Genomic DNA, 20,838 nt, shown 5'->3' with positions numbered 1-20,838 from the left:
TCATCCTTTCCCCCACCACCTTCCTTCCTTTTACCTGTACGCAAGGGTGGAAGAGGGGGGGGGGGGGGGGAGGGAGAGGTGGGCAGAGCGAGCTGACGAAATGAACGTAGGATGACGGCAATTAACCTGACATTTGAAGACTCCCAAAGACCCCTTCACTCACGATCGGGGAGAGGGAGTGAGGGAAGAGAAGAAGAAAAAAGAAAAAGAAAAAAAAAAACACACAAAAAACAACAACGTGACAACGCCTGCTAGTCTTGCTAGCATGTATGGCAGAGGAAGGCTCATGGCCTCGGCATGTGATGCTATAAAAAAGACGGGCAGATGGCAACTGCAGGCATGCATGCAGCTAAGCTAGCTAGCTAGCTGGCTAGCAAGTCAAGTCATCTTCTCTCCCAATGTCTAATTGCCGCGGAAACTCGAGCCTGCTCTCTCTCCCCACCCCACCCCTCTCTCCTTGCTAGCAATCTGCCTGCAGTTGTCGTAGTAGTAGTGTCGACGATTCGTTGTGGCCGTGTTGGAGGAAAGCGTTTGTGCATGAGAGACGGGCTTTTTTTTGGGGGGGGGTTCTCTTGGCAGAGATCAGTTGTCCAGAGATGAAGACAAAGGGAGGACGTCGCCTGTTGTCGTCGTCGTCGTCGTCGCTTTTGTTGCTCAGTGCTGTTGAGCGGACATCTGGCTGCAACGTGTCAGGGGAGAGGGAGGGGGAAGAAGCGGGAGGATTTTGACGTGTGGTGGAGGGGAAGGAGGAGGAGGAGGGGGAGGAGGGTTGGGGAGAGGGGGAGGAATAATGTGATTACGTTTTAATCTCGTCAGCGACCAATGAACGAACACTCCTCGTGAAGCCATCAGTGGTTGTGTTGGGTTGTTGGGCTGGGCTGGGCAAGGAGAGGCAGTGTCGGGGTCGTCTGCTGGCCAGTGAGGATGGTGATGTTGGGCTGGAGGACAGGAGGGGTCTTGTGGTGGTGGGTGCCGCTCCGGCAGCAGCCTGTGGTGGAGGTGGTGGTGTTGGTGTTGTGGGAAGTCGCCCGCTGCCTGGGGTCTTCTGCCACTTCGGACTCTGTCATCGGTGAGTATTATGGTGTGTGTGTGTGTTGTTCTGTGTGTGAATTCCAACAGTGTGTGTTGTTTTATGTGTTGTTCTGTGTGTGAATTCCACCAACACACATGCACGTGTACGTACACACACGCACGCACATGCATACATACAGTGCACAACACACACACACACACACACACACACACACCTTCTCTCAATTATGTTTTTTCCACAGTTATTGAAAAAAAGAATGCTTAATGTTGATGCTTTTGATATACAGAATAAGCTTGTACTGCATTAAGGATATGATACCAAGTATTTTATTGTTGTCCTCATGTTTTTGTTTTGTTTTCAGGCAAACGTATGATTGTGTTCGTTGTTTTGGTTTGTTTGTGTGTGTGTGTGTGTGTGTGTGTTTTTTGGTTTTTTTTGTTTTTTGTTTTTTGTTGTTGTTGTTGTTTTTAACATATTTGTTTTCTTTACTGATAGTTTGTGAAAGGGTGGATTACTGGTAGAAATAGGCTTCTTGATTCAAAGATTTAAAAGGAAGTAGCATAGCAGATTTGATTTTTTTTTTTTCTCCTAAGTTGAATACAAGGCTGGGATTAGTAGACTTATTCAGAAAACAACAACAACAAAAAAAAACGATAAATATGGGGAAACAATTACAAGCCAGCTGAGTAGCTGAGCAGCTGAGCAACGGGGTATCACATTCTGTCCAGTATCCGCTCTCGTTAGACAGGGCTGGTGGACACATCGAGACGTTCTTTTAGCCGTCATCAAACCGGATTCTTTAACGTGGCTTAAAACCATTCTACAACCCTCACTATCCTGTTTCCTCTTTATAGCGTTGTTGTGAAGAAGGTTTGTTTCATTAACATTAGTTTTTCTTTTTTTTGTTCTCTTCCCCCCCCCCCCCTCCCCTCACCACCATATGAACAAAAGGCAAAGAACGAGCTTCACATGTGAAGCATTAAGGTGTCGCGGAGATTTTCTCTCTAAGGCGTTCTATTGATCATTTCCAGAGAAACCTTGAACGTTATTTCTTCTGGAGAGGGGAAGGGGTGGGAAAGGGAGTAGTGGAGAGAGAGAGAGGAGGGGTGGGGGGGGGGTGTTGGGTTGAAGGACGAGTGAGGGCAGGGATAAGGGTGGAGGTGGTGGGATCTTCATTGATTAGTTATTGATTAATTTAATGCGGACACGGGAAGCGTCAGAGCTGTGCGAAAGGCGTTGTAGCTGGCCCTTTGAAAAGGACACGCTGTTCCTTTGTTGGGGAATGAAATATTCACGGGAACAGGTGCGAGCAGGTGCAACATATGTTGGGTCAGTGGGGACTTTTTTTTTTTTTTTTTTAATGGAAAAGCGGGGATCGGGTACGGAGATGGAGAGGGGGGGGGAGGGGGGGATTCCTTTCATCGCTGTATGTCAGAAGTTGACCCCTTTTTTTCTGGATTTGTTTTGTTTTTTGCACTGCGTTTGACATCAAACCCTCTCTGGAAATGATATATTCGACGACACATTCAGTTACTGCACATGTGTACTTGGCTCCGTCTCTCTCTCTCTCTCTCTCTCTCTCTCTCTCTCTCTCTCTCTCCCCTTGGGGTCAGGGGCAGTTATCTCTCTTTTATCAGCACGTGGGACATTAGGGAGTTTCAGGCGGCTTGGGGTGACATGGATATGCCCACATCGTTATTTTTTTTTTTTTTTTAGACACGCGGGTTCCATCTGTCACCCTGTGAGGTTATCTGGGGAGGAGGGGGAGTGAAGGGGGTGGGGTGGGGGGGGGGTTGGGGGGAGGGGTCCAGGCTTTCTGTTGCTACCCTTCCCTTCCCCAAGCCCTGAGTGATCTGATTCACGTTTGTTGCTTGTGGTTGGTTGGTTGGTTGGTTGGTTTTAGGTGGTTGTTGTGTCGTACAACTATTGCTCTGAAGATTTGTTTGTGTTTTCTTTGTGTGTGTTTTTGTTTTTGTGGGTTTTATATAGAGAGATTATTTACCTGTTTGAATACTGTTTAGATACTAAAATAGAATAATATGTAAACCTTTTCGAATACTGTTTAGATACTAAAATAAAATACTGTTCGAGTACCGCTTAAATACTAAAACGAAACACTGTTTGAACCTGTGTGAATACTAAAATATAGAAATACTCTTTCAGCCTGTTTAAACGCTAAAACAGAATACTGTTCCACCCTGGTTGAACACTACAGATAACAGAACGCTGTCTCAACCCGCAGGTCTGAAAGCCTCGCCCTTCTACGGGCTGTCCCACATCGTGGAGGTGGAGTGCTCTGGCGACGGGCTCCCCTCCGGAGTGGACCTGCTCTCCATCACCCTCTACGACACTCGAACCGATCAGGTCCTCGCCTCGGTCAACTACGCTCAGCGGAAGTGCGTCACGGCGGGCGGCTTCACCGCCTGCCACCTCGACACGCTCAACTCCCGGAACTCTAAGGTCCGAACTCTGGTCAGCGACCTTCGGAGGGACGAGGTTCGAACCTACGGGTGCGATGTGGCCGTGTTTGCGCCCGGCGAGCGGCCCAGTTCTGTGTCGTGGTCACTGGCGGTGCAGAGGAGCAGTAAGTTTGGGTTTTTTTTGGGACGGGGTGGGGTTAGGGGGGTTAGGGAGGGTAGGTTCATAACAAGAAGAGGAGGAGGAGGAAGACGAAAAAAAAAAAAGGATGTGGGGGTGTTTACAATGCTCTCTACTTCATTACCACGGGGCCTCAGAGAACTAACATTTAGCGTCGGTAAGAGAGGGAATTGTTAACAAGAAACAAAAGACAATAAAACAAACAACAACAACAAAACAAACCCACCGTAATTAACACCAAAGGGGACGGGCTCTTTGGTTCGAGAGTTCAAGAGCATTTATAATGTTCTCTACTTCCTTGCCACGGGTGCCGAGAGAAGTTTACATTTGATATCACGAAGAAAGGAACTAGTTCCAGAAAGTAACTACCACCGTAGTTAACACCACAGGGGCAGGTGGTTTGGTTCGAGAGTGCTTTGAAAGCCCCCCCCCAACCCCCAACCCCGCCCCCGTCCCCCCATGGTGCTTGCTGGCACTGAAATAAAATATTGGGACATTTATTAGTGTGTCATATATTGAAGGATACTCATATGGCGCGAACCTACAAACTAGGACTACCCTTGTGTGCTTGTTGAAACACGAGGAGATCGTAGAGTCCTCTGGAGTGAGAACAGGGAAAACGATTCTTATTGGAACCTTGTCGGGTTCGGGTTTTGCTTTCGCTTTGTTGTTAATGAAGAATGACGTACACGCGCGCGTGCACATACACTTGCACACGCATCGCTTACGCACGCGCGCACACAAACATCCACACAAACACGCGCACGCACGCACACACACATTCACACGCGCACACACAAGTACGCACATACCCAAGCACGCGCGCACACACACTATCTATCTATCACACACACGCGCGCGCGCACATGCTCTCTCTCTCTCTCACTCTCTCTTTTTCACTCTCTCTCTCTCTCTCTCTCTCTCTCACACACACACATACACATTCACTCTCTCTCTCTCTCTCTCTCTCTCTCTCTCTCTCACATACACACACTCTCTCTCTCTTTATCACATACACACTCTCTCTCTCTCCCTATCTCTCTCTCTCTCCTCTCTCTCTCTCTCTCTCTCTCCTCTCTCTCTCTCTCTCCCCCCTCTCTCTCTCTCTCTGTGTATCTCATCTCCTCTCCTCATCGCCAGCACGTGAACTTTCCGCACACACTTGCCAACGACTTGCCAGGCAGCCACTAATGAAGGGCCCTCCGAGGCGGCCATCAAAAGAAAGGCAGTGAGTGTAGCACATACATGACACTGTCTTGTTCATCACACCTCTTCCTGGGGCCTGTTTCCCTTTCCCCTCCCCGACATAACGCTTCAGTTCTCTCTCTGTTCCTGGCTGTCCATCTCCATCTCCATCTTGATCTCCGTCTCTCTCTGTCTCTGTCTGTTTGTCTCTCTCTCTCTCTCTCTCTCTCTGTGTGTGTGTGTGTGTCTCTCGCTTTCTCTCTTTGTGCAAGTCCATTTATGTCTCCGTCTCTCAGTCTTTGTTCCCATCTATCTTTTTTTATCTCTGTCTGTCTGTCTTTCTCTCTTTCTCTCTCTCTCTCTTATTGTGATTATGTTTGTGTTTTCTCTTAGAACAACGGCAGATAATTATGTTTGTCGGTCAGTGTGCGTAAGTCTCCACCGTTCGAAATACATTCTCTCTCTCTCTCTCTCGCTTTCTCTCTTTCTCTCTCTCTGTCTGTCTGTCTCTGTTACACACACACACACACACACACACACACACACAGAGAGAGAGGAGGAGGGAGGGACGGATGGAGAGAGATAGCTAAGAATTTAAGCTAGATTCTGATGTTTGAACGAAGCATCATAACAGCAGGAAAATAAGTTTAAAAGCTCTCTCTCTCTCTCTCTCTCTCTCTCTCTCTCTCTCTCTCTCTCTCTCTCTCTGTCTCTCTCTCTCTCTCTCTCTCTCTCTGTGTGTGTGTGTGTGTGTGTGTGTGTGTGTGTGTGCAAATCTTTTTATGTCTCCGTCTCTCAGTCTTTATTCCCGTCTATCTTTTTCTCTGTTTACATATACCAACGTACAATTTATATACAACTGTTGTCTGTCTTTCTAAACCCGGGTACTTTACACACACACACACACACACACACACACACACACACACACACACACACACGTTATATTCACAATCAGCGCCAGAACTAGAACCAACTTGAAATCCAGAAGTCACGACTTAGATTCACTCACTCCTAGTCACCCCTGTTATCAAAACTAAACCAGCCTCGTAATAAAGAAAGAAGAAGAAAAGAAAAAAAGAAGAAGAAGATAATAGAAATAATGACATTAATAATTAATGAATAAATAAAAATAGCCTCTCGCATGCTGATTGGCTGTGTGACGTACCACGACACAGCAAGAGCAGATAATAATGGCGCGTGCGCTCTACTCCAGTACAGCTCTCGTGCGCGCGTGCGTGTGCTCGCTCGCTCGCGCGTCAGTGCGTGCGTGCGTGCGTGTGTGTGCTGTTGTTCCCAGAAACGGAATGGTTGCTGTGCCGGTTGAGGAAGGAAGGGGGGAGGGGGGGGGGGGGGGGGGGGGAGAGAGAGTGTGGGAGAGGAGGAGGAGGAAGGGGGAGAGAGAGAGACGGGAGGGGGTGGGGGGAGGGTGGTGATGGTGGTGGTGGGGTGGGTGGCATGGCAGAGTATTGATTGCAAGACCTTGTCGTGTCTGCTGCTGCTGCTACTGCTGTGTTCTATAGCTTCTATTTCTAATGGTCGGGGGGGTGGGGGGGAAGCTAGCTAGGGTGGTGGCTATCCAGCTAGTTGCTATAGGAGGTGGCTTGCTCTCTGCCTTGCACACGACTTGTTGTGTATGTGTGCAGAGAGAGAGAGAAAGAGAGAGGGTTGTCGTTGTGTCGTGTGTGTGTGTTGGTTGGTTGTTGATATATCTGTGTATTTCTTGTTAAGAGAGAAGAGGGTTTTTTTTTATAATTATTATCTTTTCTATGTAGTTTGGAGTTGAAAGAGCTCACACAGAGAGGGGGGGAGGGGGAGGGGGGCGTGCGTGTGTTTGTTGCTGTGCTGCGTGTGTGCGTGTTTGTGAGAGTGTGTGTGTGTGTGTGTGTGTGTGTGATACTCAGTTGGTCTCTGTCTCTCTCGTTTCATCTGCTTCCTTCGCCTCTGTCTCTGTCTCTCTCTCTCTCTCTCTCTCTCTCTCTCTCTCTCTCTCTCTCTCTCTCTCGCTCTGTGCATTTCAGTTGCAGACAACCTCTTGTGTGTATAAAAGTGAAAACGCAAACGCATACGCACTCACGCATGCTCTCTCTCTCTCTCTCTCTCTCTCTCTCTCTCTCTCTCTCTCTCTCTCTCTCTCTCTCTCTGTCATACACACACACACACACAAACGCACGCATACACATACATATACATATACACATACACATGTACCCATGCTGACATTCTGTCGATTATGACAGTCGTCTAAAGTGGCTGACGGCTTGTCATTTATCTCAGGGCGTGTGTCCATTATTGCTACCCCCCCCAACCCACCCCCCACCCCACCCCCACCCTCCCCTCCAATCCCGCCTCTCCCCAACCCATCTGTGTGTGTGATTGTAGTCAGAATGTTCGTGACCAAATATCCACTTTATTTTGACAGTGAATCCGTTTTGTCATGGCAGAACTCAAACAGTGAAACAATTGAGTGCTCTGTCTGAAGAGCTCCGTCTCTCTCTCTCTCTCTCTCTCTCTCTCTCTCTCTCTCTCTCTCTCTCTCTCTCTCTCTTTGTGTTGATTCTGTGGTACTTAATGTCAAAAAGAATACATTATCTCGCATCTGAAGCCGTCTGTAAAGGGACACCACTCCGATTGAAACATTGTCTTCCTCCCCGCACCCCCCTTCCCCTCTCTGTCTCTCTCTGTCCCTCTCTGTCTGTCTGTCTGTCTGTCTCTCTCTCTCTCTCTCTCTCTCTCTCTCCAGGCACTGTGTGTGTTTATTCTGCTACCTCTACATTGGGAGAGAATGGTTTGTTAAGCTACTGAATCCACTTGAGAGGGCCTGTTTCAGTGCAGTATTCAGATGGGCGGCTATACCCCGCCCCCCACCTCCCCCCGCCCCGCCCCCCGTCCCTCAATCCCCAGCCCCCCACTCCCCAGCCCCCCCCCCCCCCCCCTCCCTGTGTCACTGATTCCCCACTTCGTATTTTGTTGGACTGTGAAGTTATTTATGATTGTTGCGGTATATGTATATCTTAATGTGTGAAAATGTAAGTTGCATGGGAAACTATTTTAAGGGGTTATTGCCCCTTCTCTCTCTCTCTCTCTCTCTCTCTCTCTCTCTCTCTCTCTCTCTCTACACACACACACACACACACACACACACACACATATATATATATATATATATATTGTAACTGATGTAGATTGGCAAGAACAGGTTGGAAGAATGGGCCATGCCCAAAATCTTAATCCTTGAATAAAAGAAAGTTTTGGGTTCTGAGTTCTGTCTGTCCCTCCCTCTCCAGGCTGTCTATCTGTCTCTCTCTGTCTCTGTCTCTCTCTCTCTCTCTCTCTCTCTCTCTCTCTCTCTCAGTCTCTCTCTCTCTCTTCAATTATTATTTATGCCCAGAGGGCTGGATGTAAACAAGTACTTTGTGCTTACTCCTTTACCCTCGTAAATAAAATTTCGTTCGTTCGTTCGTTCTCTCTCTCTCTCTCTCTCTCTCTCTCTCTCTCTCTCTCTCTCTCTCTCTCCCTCCCTCCCTCCCCACACACACACACACTCTCACTCTCACTGTCTTCTTTTTCTCACCCACTCCCTCTCTTTCACTTACACCTGTGATCAGTCATTTAACTGAACGAGGGTGTTGTTGTTTTTTTGTTGTTTTTTTTAGGGTTGAGATAAACAGCTTGAAAACCGTGAGAAATGGGCCTGTCATACATATGTATGTATGATTGTATCTTTAGGCTATGTGTGAGAGTGAGAGAGAGAGTGTGTGTGTGTGTGTGTGGCTGTGTATGCGTGGCTGTGTGTGTGTGTGTGTGTGGTTCTGTGTGTGTGTGTGTGTGTGTGTGTGGTGAGTAGCGTGTGTATTATTTTGTGTCATAATTCCCACGGACACGATGGTTGGACGATAATCAGGTTTATGTATGTGTGTGTGGCGGGGGGGTGGGGGGGGGTGGGGATACCTCGGGGACACAAAATGAATGATTGATGTGCTGGTGGTGGTTTCCTGTCTTTTTCCCCCCCTGCCCCCACCCCCCACCCCCTTTCTCTCTCTCTCTCTCCCTCTCTCTCTCTCTCTCTCTCTCGCTCTCGTTCTCACTCTCCTCCTCTCCTCTCTATCTATTTATCCATGTTTTGTATTTATGTTGATATCAGAGGCTCAGTATGTTGTTTGATATGAATTATGTGCCATACTCTTTTTTTCTTTTTTTTTTTCTCTTTTTCTCGGATAATATTTGCTGTGTGTTGATTTGAGAGGGTTAGGGGGAAGGGTGGAAGGTGGACGCATGTGTGACCTTTATCGTTGGAAATGTCAGTGTCTCTGTCCCTGTACCACCCCCACCACCCACCCCCTATCTCTCTCTCTCTCTCTCTCTCTCTCTCTCTCTCTCTCTTTCTCTTCTTTCTATCTCTCTCTCTCTCTCTCTATCTCCCTCTCTCTCCTCTATCTCCCTCTCTCTTTTCCCCCCTTTCTCTCTCTCTCTCTCTCCCCCTCCCTCCCTCCTCTCTCTCCCTTTCCCTTTCCATCTTTCTCTCTTTCCCTCTAACTGCCTTTCTCTCTTTCCACCTCTCTCCCTTTCTCTCTTTCCCTCTCTCCCTCTCTCCCTTTCACCTTCCCTTTCCCTCTCCCCCCCTTTCTCTCTTTCCATCTCTCTCACCTTCTCTCTTTCCCTCTCTCTCTCCCCTCTGTCTCCCTTTCTCTCCCTCCTCCCTTTCACTTTCACTTTCCCTCTCTCCCCCTTTCTTTCCCTATCTCCTCTTTTCTCTCTTTCCCTCTCTCTCTTTCTTTCCCTCTCTCTCTCCCTGTCTTCCTTTCCCTTTCTATCCCCTCTCTCTGTCTCCCTTTATTTCTCCCTACTCCCATTCTTTCTTTCTCTCTCTCTCTGCCTTTTTCTCTCTCCTTTTCTTTCTGCCCCCGCGCCCCCTCCCCATTCCATATACACCCTTCATCTATCTGTCAACATTCAGTCATCTTTTTTTCAATGATATAAAGAATTTGAAGCATTGTCTAACTAATTACATGTTTTTTAACTACCATTAATTACTTTCTGGTGACAGTGAACAAAAACTCTGATGTGCAATGATGTAATGATGATGATATTAACCACTTGACGAAGGTTAACAAGGCTTCGAGCCACATCTTTATTGTGTCTGATTGTTTTGTTTTGATTTTGTTTGTTCGTTTTGGGGTTGATTTGTTTGTGTGTGTGTGTGTGTGTGTGTCTTTTTCCAGTATTAACACTTTTTAATCGACGTTTATTCTTCTTATTCGACGATTACTCTTTTGATTCTACGTTGACTAGTTTAATCGAACGTTTTTGTTGTTGGGTTTGTTGTTGTTTGTTGTTGTTGTTGTTTTTTGTTTGTTTGTTTGTTTTTTTTTGGGGGGGAGGGTGTGTGTGTGTTTTTAATCGATCGCCTAGTCTTTTATGATAACTATATTCCACGTGGACACTTTTATTTATTACTTGACTCGGGTTCTTAAAAAGCTGATTGGCTGTTCCATTTGATCATTGTACCGGCTGTGACCGACCTCGTTTGTGACAAACCAGCTACTGACGACGTGCACTGCCAATGCCAGGGAGCGCGTGGCATGCTAATTAGAAAGGGAGAAATCGCGGGAGATGTGGCGAGGCTAGGGGGAAAGAGAGAGAGAGGGGGGGGGTGATGGGGAGAGAGAGAGAGAGAGAGAGCGAGACAAGAGAGTGAGTGGCAGACCGAGAGTGTACAGAGAAGAGAGGTGGGGGGGAGAGAGAGAGAGAGGAGATGGAGAGGCGATGCGGCTCTATAGCCGTTATACATCACAGCCTGATTGTGAGTGAGAAGAGGAGAGAGGGAGGGAGAGAGAGAGCGAGGGAGGGAGAGAGGGAGGGAGGGAGCAATCTCCCTTTCGCTGTGTGCCTTGTAAGGCAAGACTAAAACATTACCACGGCTTTCCTTGTAACAACTTGCATTGCGCCTCGCTTGCCGGTCCAGTCGACGACGACGACGTCGTGGTGGTGGATGGAGGTGGTGGTGTATGTAATTCTCCGTTCATTCGTGCAAGCTGCAACTGCAACACGGCGACTCCTCGTTCTCTCTCGACTTCTCCTTTCTCCTCAGTTCTCCTTCGTTTCCTCTCCTACTCCTCCTCTTATTTCTTCTTCGTTGACGTTCGCTACCACCACCACCACCACCACCAATCACCACCGCTACAACAACAACATGGCGGCCGTGGGTTTGTCGTCATCTGCTTCCTTCTTCTTCTTCACTGGGCGGCCTCCACCCGGAATCCTGCCTCTCTGCCTCCTGGCCTACCCGTTCCTCCACCCGGAAATGATGGGGGCCCAGGCTGCCAAACACGGTGAGTGGGGTGGGGAGGGGTGGGTGTGGCGTGTGTTTTGATTTGATTTGATTTTTGTTTTGTTTTTGGGTTTTTTTCCTTTTGTGGTAAAGTTGTCAGTACTGAACAGATCGAAGTATCTCATAGTGTGCAGTAAGTCAGGGTTGTATGTTATTTCTTTTCATTTTCTTTCTATACATACATATATATATATATATATATATATATATATGTATATATGTATATATTTTTATATATAGTAGTAGTAATATTTTTATCTGTGTTGCCCAGCTAGGAAGTGTGAATGAAAGACTAGAGAGAGAGAGAGAGAGGACGTCGCTATATACTTTACTCTTGTCATACGATCGATGTGAGAGAATGGCAGGCAACTCGAGGAGAGAGATGTTTGCTGTATAGCAAGCTAGCTGGAGAGGAAGTAGGCTTCTCCTCCTTCTTCTTCTTCTTCTTCTTCTTCTTCTTCTTCTCCTTCGGGAGTCATTTACCAAACCCGTTACTTTTTTTTATTGTGGTGGTGTTAGTTTTTTCTTTATTTGTTTTTTTGTTTCGCTTCTTGTTTTCTTTCACTTTCTGACCGTTTTTTTTTCTCTGTGTGTGTGTGTGTTTGTTTTTCATCCCTGGCTTGTTAACCCACCTATTGTCCATCTTGTCCTTTTAGGAAGGTAGTTGAAGACGTGTATGTGTGAAGGGTTCGTTTGAAAGTTGTGTTTTGTGTCTGTGGTGGTGGTGGTGGTGGTGGTGGCGGTGGTTCCAGGCTGTGTAGTAATGGTTGGTGGTGTAGAAGGCAGCTTAGCTACAGGGGAAAGGGGAGGGGAAATGACTTTATCGATCACAGTTTCGAGTGGTTGGCTATACCGCCGTTACTGGTATGGCTTGCCCAGGCCCTTAGAAGCTCCAGCTCTCTCTCTCTTTCGTTAGCTGAACGAGGTTTCATGAATAATGAAAGAGATGTTATCATCAGCCGTTTTGAGGGGCTGGGGGGAGGGGGGGGTTGTGGGTTTTTTCCCTGCTGGTTTTGACAGTGTGTGTGTGTGTGTGTGTCAATGTCAAAGGGGACATAATGCGTCCAGAGTAGGGCATTTCCGACCTTGTGTGCATCAGTAATGGGGAAGAGTTCACGCTCAAACTAGAACACCAACCTTGACCTGTACATGCTTGTGTGTACCTCATTGTTATAGACAGTGCAATGCGTTCACAGTAGATTACCAACCTTGAACATGTATATACCCGTTTTAATTAAAAGGAATACAATGCATTCTTGACAGGAAGAACACCAATCTTGAACAATATATGTCATTATGCACCAATCTTAAAAGGAATAGAATCCGTTCTTAAAATATGGAGAAAACCAATCTAGAAGCAATTCGTGTGAATGTATACACCAGTCTTGCAGGGAACAGAATTCGTTCAAAACAATACAGGAAGGTCAGGGAAATGCTGAAGAACCAGGAGTTGATTACCGTATGTTATGCGTCATGGACTTTTATTCCGTGATGCATGTGAACATGAATTCTAATGGATGTACAAGAACCCCATGAGTTGGGGCTATTGAATACGGGGTAGTTTGTGATGTTGGTCGACCAAAACCTTCCGAAAAACAAAATTTCAGCGCTTGTAGCTTTTAGAGGAGTTTGATTGGCTAAGAGCGGACCGGGCAAGACGGGTCGTCTTTTCACTGGTAGCCGCGCGAAATTTGGCCAATCAGAGGAAACCGATCGGCCAAGTTTGCATCAGTTTGACATGGTAAGAATATGTATCACCAAACATGGAGTATAATACAAACTCCTCTTTTTGAAACAGTAAGTGTAGGGGCGAGAATATTTGTTCATATGAGAGGTGGAGTTGCGGCCTTTATTAACTGAGAAAAAGTATTTACAAATGTAAATGATAATGATCATGATGATGATAACGCACAGTGAGGGAAAGGGAAGGTGGGGGGTGGCAGTCACTGTCTTTATTCTTTGCCCTTTCTTTGTACTAACGTAGAAATAATTCGCTGTTAATTACACTGTCTATTTCAAGTCCTCTAACCCTGCAACCTGTGCGCTAGCGGCAGAAAAGTCAAATGGGTACGTCTGCATTTGTAGAGTCGAGTGTCGATCGTTCACTTCAAGGACACGTCGTTTGAAGGTAGTGTCTCGACAGGCGCAATAGCCGAGTGGTTAAAGCGTTGGACTTTCAATCTGAGGATCCCGGGTTCGAATCACGGTCGGTGACGGCGCCTGGTGGGTAAAGGGTGGAGATTTTTACGATCTCCCAGGTCAACATATGTGCAGACCTGCTAGTGCCTGAACCTCCTTCGTGTGTAAATGCATGCAGAAGATCAAATACGCACGTTAAAGATCCTGTAATCCATGTCAGCGTTCGGTGGGTTATGGAAACAAGAACATACCCAGCATGCACCCCCCCCCCGAAAGCGGAGTATGGCTACCGACATGGCGGGGTTAAAAACGGTCATGCACGTAAACGCCCACTCGTGTACATGCGAATGAACGTGGGAGTTGCAGCCCACGAACGCAGACGAAGAAGAAGAAGGAGGTAGTGTCTCAAAATTCCCTCGCCAACACTGCAGGTGTGTGTGTTTCCCGGTCCTCAAACGTCCTGCCAGCTTACACCGCGCGTGCCGGCTTCTTTCACCTCTGTGGACGCCTGGGTCATGTGATTGTTATAACAGGAAGTCCACAGTCGTAGAGTCTCGGTTACAAACAGAATAACCCCCACCCCCCCCCACCCCCACCTCTCTCTCTCTCTCTCTCTCTCTCTCTCTCTCTCTCCACACACACACACGCACACGCACAGGCACGGGCACGACAGTCTGATTCATTCTTTTAATAGTCTGATTCATTCTTTTAAAACATGGTTGATCGGAAAATTTCCACGTAACTTTGACAACACAGGACCAAACCACACACAACACACACACAGAAAAGAAAAAAAACTGACCCAATAAAAATACATACACCCATTCCGAGCATACAGATAACAGAAATAACATCACAGGCTGATGGCAATAAACCACACCTGTCGTTTTATTGTAATAGAGTTGGATGCTGCTATTTTTTATATATAAAAAAAAAAGTGTTGGGAACGAAGCAATTTTACACACACAAAATCATCTCGCATCTCGCTGTAATAAACCGGTAATTGGTTTCTTTGAAAAGCGGAAACTGGATGTTGAATGACATGGAATGGAGCTCCCGAAAACGCCATACAGATCACCCGTTTTATTTTAAATGTAGCGAGCGATAACGGATAGAGAGAGACAGAAAGGCGGGGGGGGAGGGGTAGGGGGGAGTAGTTTTGATGTCTCTTAACCAAAAAAAAAAAAAAAAAAAAAAAACCGAAACGATAGACAAGAACGTGTAATGAACGACATGAGGTCATTCTCGTGTTTTTCCTTGGGGGGGGGGGAGTTACCCTATCGTTCGTGAAGGCTTTGCTGCCTGATTTCCACAAGGCACCCCCGCCTCCGCCACTACCACCACCACCACCACCAACACCACCACCTAGTCCCTTCAAGATCTAGCGATGCTGCAAACCTCCCACCCCCCGCTCCCTCACAAGCTAGGATAGATACTACCCCCCCCCTCCTTCCCTCCTCTCTCTCCCCCACCCACCCACCCACCCTGTCCTAGACATGAATCGTGCCAATCCAAGTCCACGAAAATCCATTCCTCTCTTTCCTTCTTGACACAAAAAGGGCAAAGCTTTTTTTTTTTTTGCTTTTTTTGCTTTTTTTTTCCTGGCATAATATCGAACCGACACATAGGGTCGTGAGTTGCCTGCCGCTTGCTAGCCCACCCCACCCCCACCCCCACCCCTCCCCTCGCCTCCTTCCTTCCTCCATCCCCTTCCTGCCTCCAAAGTACTTTGGGTTTTTTTTTTTCTTTTCTTTTTTTGTTTTTTTTTTCTTTCTTTTTTTTCTTCTTCTCTCTCTCCCTCGCAGGCTTGTTGAGGGGCATAATGTTACAAGGGTATCGAACGAAAATGTCATGTTCTGTGCTGTCGAGCAAGCCAGCAGCTTGCCTAGTTGGTTGTGTGGTGCCTGCAGTACACGACACGACAACGACACGACACGACACGACACATGACATCGTCAGTGTTGAGCGGAGGGGAGCTGACTGAATTTAGCTTGGAGGCCGGCCTTTGCTATTCCTGTTTAGCATTGCAGAAACCGCCTCGCCTGCTCTCACCCCTCCATTCCCCCCCCCCTCCCTCCACACACACCACACACCCCACCCCCATCCCCTTACACGCCCTCACCCCTCCCCCCACCCCCAACAACCGCCTTCACGATCAATTATTGATGGTAGCTCTCCTCTCGTAGAAACCAGTCTGTTCCTTGAACTGAAATAGTTTCGGTCGGTGCGCGCGCGCGCGCGCGTGTGTGTGTGTGCGTGCGTGCGTGCGTGTGGTGGTGGTGTGTGTGTGGTGGTGATGGTGTGTGTGTGTGTGTGTGTGCCGAGCTGATTTACGAAGCCTTCCTTTAGATTGCTGATGCATCGCGCCCTGACATTTGAAAGCTATTGAATGTAGATATTTGTATAAAGGATTCCTTTCTTGGCGAGGGGCTGCTTCGACATTTCCATCCCAGTTGACAAAATAAATGCTACAGCCAGAAAACGCTGTTTCTATGGGGAGCCATAGAAGAGCGAGAATGTGAGACAGCTCTAAGCGCTGCAAGGAGAGATGGTAGTGTAAATATTATGACGGAATATTTTACAGAACCTCCTTTTTTTTTTTTTTTTCTTTGCAAACCAACCCTTCTCTCGAGGTCCATCGATATTTCGTTTCGTCTTCTTGTGTGTGTTATGAAATCACCGTGTTTGCATTTTGTGGACAGTCCGCGTTTACCTCCCTTGCCTGTATTCCCGAAGGAAATAGGTGTCTGTCTGTCTGTCTGTCGGTGTGGCTGTTTGTGTGGATGTTTGTGTCGTCTGATTGTGTAGGTGTTTGCAAGTCCGTCAGCTGCAAATGCGTAGCCTATGATTGGGAATTCCCCGGGTTCATGTCTCATGTGCAATTTGTTTGTTCACAATTTTTTTTTTTTTTTTCTTAATCTATCACCATTGTTTTGTTTGTTTTGTTAAATACCCCTACACGCTCAAATATAAGTGATGCTTCTCCCCCCCCCTCCCCCCACCTTAAAAATGCCAGTCTTTTAATAATGATGTTATTGATTTCGTTATTGTTGGGAGTGTGTATGCATGTGTGTGGGCGCGCGCGCGTGTTGGGGGATGGGGGGGGGTGGGGGTGGGGTGTTAGTCATGAAATATTGATCCCCCTGGGTAGCATAGCGGGAACGCATAAAGTGGCGTTTCTGAATGATTGATCTCAGATACACGGCATCAGGCCATAGAATGTCATTACCACCAGTATTGTTGTTGATTGAATTACCGTTGCTGGTGGCGGTGGTGACGAAAACAGTTTTCAGAAAGAAAGAAAGAAAGAAAGAAGCAACGGAGGTTTTTGTTCGTTGGTGTTATTCAGTTGTCGTTTTTGCCGTAACTGTTTCTCGTGATCGAGTGTTTTGTGGGAGGGGGGTGGGGGGAAAGGGGAGGGGGGGGGGGGTTCTGTACATTCTAAATTGACAAGAGTTATGAGATACGTGTCCCTGTCGTGTGGTGGGCTTATTACCGACAATGATAAATATGTTGGATAGGTTATGGTGAAAATAGTGCTGTTGAAGCAGTGTGGTGTTTTTGTTTTGTTTCGTGTGTGTGGTTTTTTTTCAATTGTGTTTTGAGGGGTTGTCGTTTTTTGTTTGTCTTTTTGTTTTGTTATTTTGGAGGAGGGCTTAATGATGATAATGATGATGAAATGTCTTTTTATGATGATGATGATGGTTGATAATATTGATACATACTTCTCTCTCTATCCCCCTCCCTCTCCAACCCCTCTCCCTCCCCCTCTCTTTCTCCCTCTATCTCTCCCTCTCCCTCCTCTCCCCCCCCCTCTTTCCCCCCCCTCTCCCTCCCCCCTCTCCCCCTCTATTTCTCCATCTCTCCCCCCCTCTCCCTCCCCCACTCTCTCCCTCTGTCTCTCTCCCCCCCCCCCTCTGTTTCTCCCTCTATCTCTCTCCCCCCCTCTCTCTCTCCCTCTCCCCCTCTATTTCTTCTGTCTCCCCCTTTCCCTCCCCCCTCTCTCTCCCTCTTTCTCCCCCTCTGTCTCTCTCCCCCCTCTCTCTCCTCTTCCCCTCTATTTCTCCATCTCCCTCCTCACTCTCTTTGTCTCTCCCCCGCCCCCCTCTCTCTCCTCTCCCCCTCTATTTCTCCATCTCTCTCCCCCTCACCCCACCACCCTCCCCACCCCCCTTTCCCAGGCATGAGGACCTCAGCCTTTCAGGGCAACAGCCACATCACGGAGGTGGAGTGCTCGGGCGAGGTGCTGGACTCCAGCACGGACCTGCTGACCATGGTGCTGTACCACGTGCCGGACAAGCGCAAGGTGGCCACGGCCAACCTGAAGAGCGGCGAGTGCTCCACCTCGGACCACTTCTCCTCGTGCCTCATCGGGCGCCACGACTCGCACCGCACCAAGCTGAGGACCCTGGTGCTGGACCTGTCGCCCGAGGAGCCCAGGAGGTTCGGGTGCAACCTGACCACCTTCAGCACCGACGGCACCACCAGCATCATCTCCTGGACTATTGTCGCTACCCTGCTGAGTAGGTATTTGCTGCCCAGGGGGAGGGGAAGGGAGGTGTGTGTGAATTCCCCCCCCCCCCCTTTGGCTCCAGTCCCTCGTGGGAAGCTCGCGTCAAGCTGCTATATATCCAGCTCACTTTTCGTTACGGCAGCGGTATAATCGCGGAGAATAATTATGATTTTCTTACTGTTTTGAGCGAGCGGCGAATATCGCGGAGAATGATTTTGATTACCCTACTGTTTTGAGCGAGCGGTATTATCGCGGAGAATGATTTTGATTACCCTACTGTTTTGAGCGAGCGGTATTATCGCGGAGAATGATTTTGATTACCCTACTGTTTTGAGCGAGCGGTATTATCGCGGAGAATGATTTTGATTACCCTACTGTTTTGAGCGAGCGGTGTTTTCCCGGAGAATGATTTTGATTACCCTACTGTTTTGAGCGAGCGGTATTATCGCGGAGAATGATTTTGATTACCCTACTGTTTTGAGCGAGCGGTATTATCGCGGAGAATGATTTTGATTACCCTACTGTTTTCAGCGAGCGGTATTATCGCGGAGAATGATTTTGATTACCCTACTGTTTTGAGCGAGCGGTATTATCGCGGAGAATGATTTTGATTACCCTACTGTTCTGAGCGAGCGGCGAATATCGCGGAGAACACACGCGTTATTTTGAGCATTTCGTGTTTTTGTTGTTGTTGTTGTTCGTCACGTTTGAAGCGAGTTCTTACGTATCGCGGAGAATATTTTCGCGTTATTTTGAGCAGTTTTTTTGTTTGTTTGTTTTGTTGTTGTAGTTTTTTTTTTTTGTTTTTGAGATGACAGTGTTAACATTTTGCGCATATTTTCGCGTGCGTTATTTTGTTCATTTTTGAAACGACAGTTTTTTTTTTTGTTTTTTTTTTTGGGGGGGAGGGGAGAATATTTTCGCGTTATTTTGAGCAGTTCTTTGCACATCTTTGGACACAGCGGCGTCCTGATAATCTGGAGGGATGGGATTGGAGACGAACCTGCCCCCCTTTTTCCCCAGTCGCTTTGAAAGCAGCGCTGTGTTGTCGCGGAAGAAATTTTCACGTTATTTTGAGGAGTTCTGTTTCGGTCTTCCTGAGGCAGCGGTGTTTCCCATACCGCAATGAATTCGAGTTATTTTGAGTTGTGTTGACTACCACGCCCTCTGCCCGTGTTTTTTTTTCAGACAGCGACTTGTTGTGGACAGCATTTATTTCCGCGGTATTTTGAGCGGTTTCGCACGTCTTTCAAAGTTTGAGGCAGCGGTTTTTTTTTTTTTTTTTTTTAACATTTCGCGGAGAATGTACGCGTCATTTTCAGCAGATTCGTTCGTCTTCGAGGCAGCGATGTTCGGCACTTAACGCGAACAGTGTCACGTATAATATACGCGTTATTTTGAGCAGTTGTATGTTCGTGTTATTTAGGCGGTGACATATCGCGTAGAATGCACGAGTAATTTTGAGTAGTTATATACGTCTTTTTACCCCAACAGCCGTGGAGAAGTAATTATGTTTGGTGAAGTTGACGTTTCGCGGAGAATGTATACTACGCGTTGTTTTGAGCATTACTTTATACAGCTTTGAGGCTGCGGAGAATATATATATATGATAGTCAGTCGTGTCCGACTATGACCATCAGAACAGCAGAGGAGGCAACTGCTGTTCCGACTATTTGGGCTAGAATTTGATTATAGTGGAGAGTGTCTTGCTCAAGTTACATCCCCACTCTCTCGGCCAAGAGGGTTTTAGGACAGTCGGCGTTGGAATGGTTCCCAAAGGCCAACCAGCCCACAAGGCTGCAGCACTAAGAGCCAGTGCAATTTTGCCTCCTAGTTTGAGAGTCATAGTCCTTCACAAAAGACTAAGCTGTAAATGGTTTCCCATTGACTGGAGAAACCATTGATAATACAGCTCTCACTTTGCTGTTGGCATATATATATATATATATATATATATATATATATATATATATATATATATATATATATATATATACGCGTGTTCTGAGCGTATATTACTTCAAAGCAAAAAAACCAAACACATGAGTACTGGTTTGTGTTTGGGGGGAGGGGGGGGGGAGAGAGAGAGAGAGAAGGGAGGTCATGTATGTTTATTTTCACAACAAAACATTCATTAACACCAGGTTGTGTTTGTGGGGAAGGGGGAATGGATGGATAGATGGATGTTATTTCTCTTTTTCTTCTGTTCCTTTGTACCACAAAAACAAAACAAAAAACAGAAGTGCAAATTGTCCGTGTCCATTTTCGCGTTCCCGTGAACGATGAAAAAAAAAAGCCAAAAAAAACCATGAAAGGTGTCAACTTAATTATATCCGTTTTACAGGACGGGGGTGTGTGTGTGGGGGGGGGGGTTGTTAGAAGATGGCAGCTGTGTGGAACATTAGACGCTCGTTCATTGTGTGTGTGTGTGTGTGTGTGAGCGTGCGTGCGTGCGTGTGTGCGTGTGTGTGTGTAGTGAAGGATGAGCGCATCCTCATTGGAAATTTGCCCCTGGTCAGAACTGAAGGTGAGGGGGGTGGGGGTTTGTGGACAGTGGGTTGCAATTAAAACCTTTCCGTTCAAGACATATGCTCTGGCACTTGGAGAACTTTGGAGAAGAGGGGGTGAGTGGGTCGGGGTGGGGGGGGGGGGGGGGGTAGGAAGAACAGACGTATATTTTTAGTGTTTAGTATTTAAAAGGCAGCTATACACATTCTTTTTTCCTTCTTCGTTTTTTCAAGGTTAAGATGGAAAATTACTCCTGTCGTCTCAAGGGCATGCGAAAGATGATCACTCTCGCAGTGATGTTTGTCTGACGCATGCGCGTACAAGGCATGGACACGCGCGTGAATGCGCGCGCGCACACACACACACACACACACATAACACACACAACACAACTACAACCAACACCATTCGCCTCCCCCTTGTCCCCAACACACACACACACACACACACACACACACACACACACACACACGCACGCATACGCACACACACACCTTCGCTCTACCATTTCTAAACCTGGACGGTGCAGCA

The 20,838-nt window shown here is 47.3% G+C and overlaps 1 protein-coding gene across 14 annotated transcripts in view; it reads left to right on the top strand.

Moving 5' to 3' along the window:
* The window catches only part of LOC143291754 (uncharacterized), a 364,123-nt gene that overhangs the window by 288,300 nt on the left and 54,985 nt on the right, over positions 1–20,838 (top strand). The window contains exons 1-2 of one of the 14 annotated variants that reach the window (XM_076601843.1): positions 752–1,069; positions 3,276–3,617. The exons of 10 other annotated variants lie outside the window; for them this stretch is intronic. In XM_076601843.1, the coding sequence (XP_076457958.1) occupies positions 925–1,069; positions 3,276–3,617 (487 nt within the window). In that variant the 5' untranslated portion in view covers positions 752–924. Of the gene's footprint in view, positions 1–751; positions 1,070–3,275; positions 3,618–10,708; positions 11,149–17,467; positions 17,810–20,838 lie in introns of those variants that run through there. 3 more of the 14 variants (XR_013056579.1, XM_076601842.1, XM_076601841.1) reach the window with 3 other exon arrangements.

This window comes from Babylonia areolata, chromosome 17, assembly GCF_041734735.1.
Source record: "Babylonia areolata isolate BAREFJ2019XMU chromosome 17, ASM4173473v1, whole genome shotgun sequence".
Classification (NCBI taxonomy): Eukaryota; Metazoa; Mollusca; class Gastropoda; order Neogastropoda; family Buccinidae; genus Babylonia; species Babylonia areolata.
The sequence above is the reverse complement of the archived record's forward strand: the minus strand, read 5'-3'. Positions and strand labels throughout refer to the sequence as shown.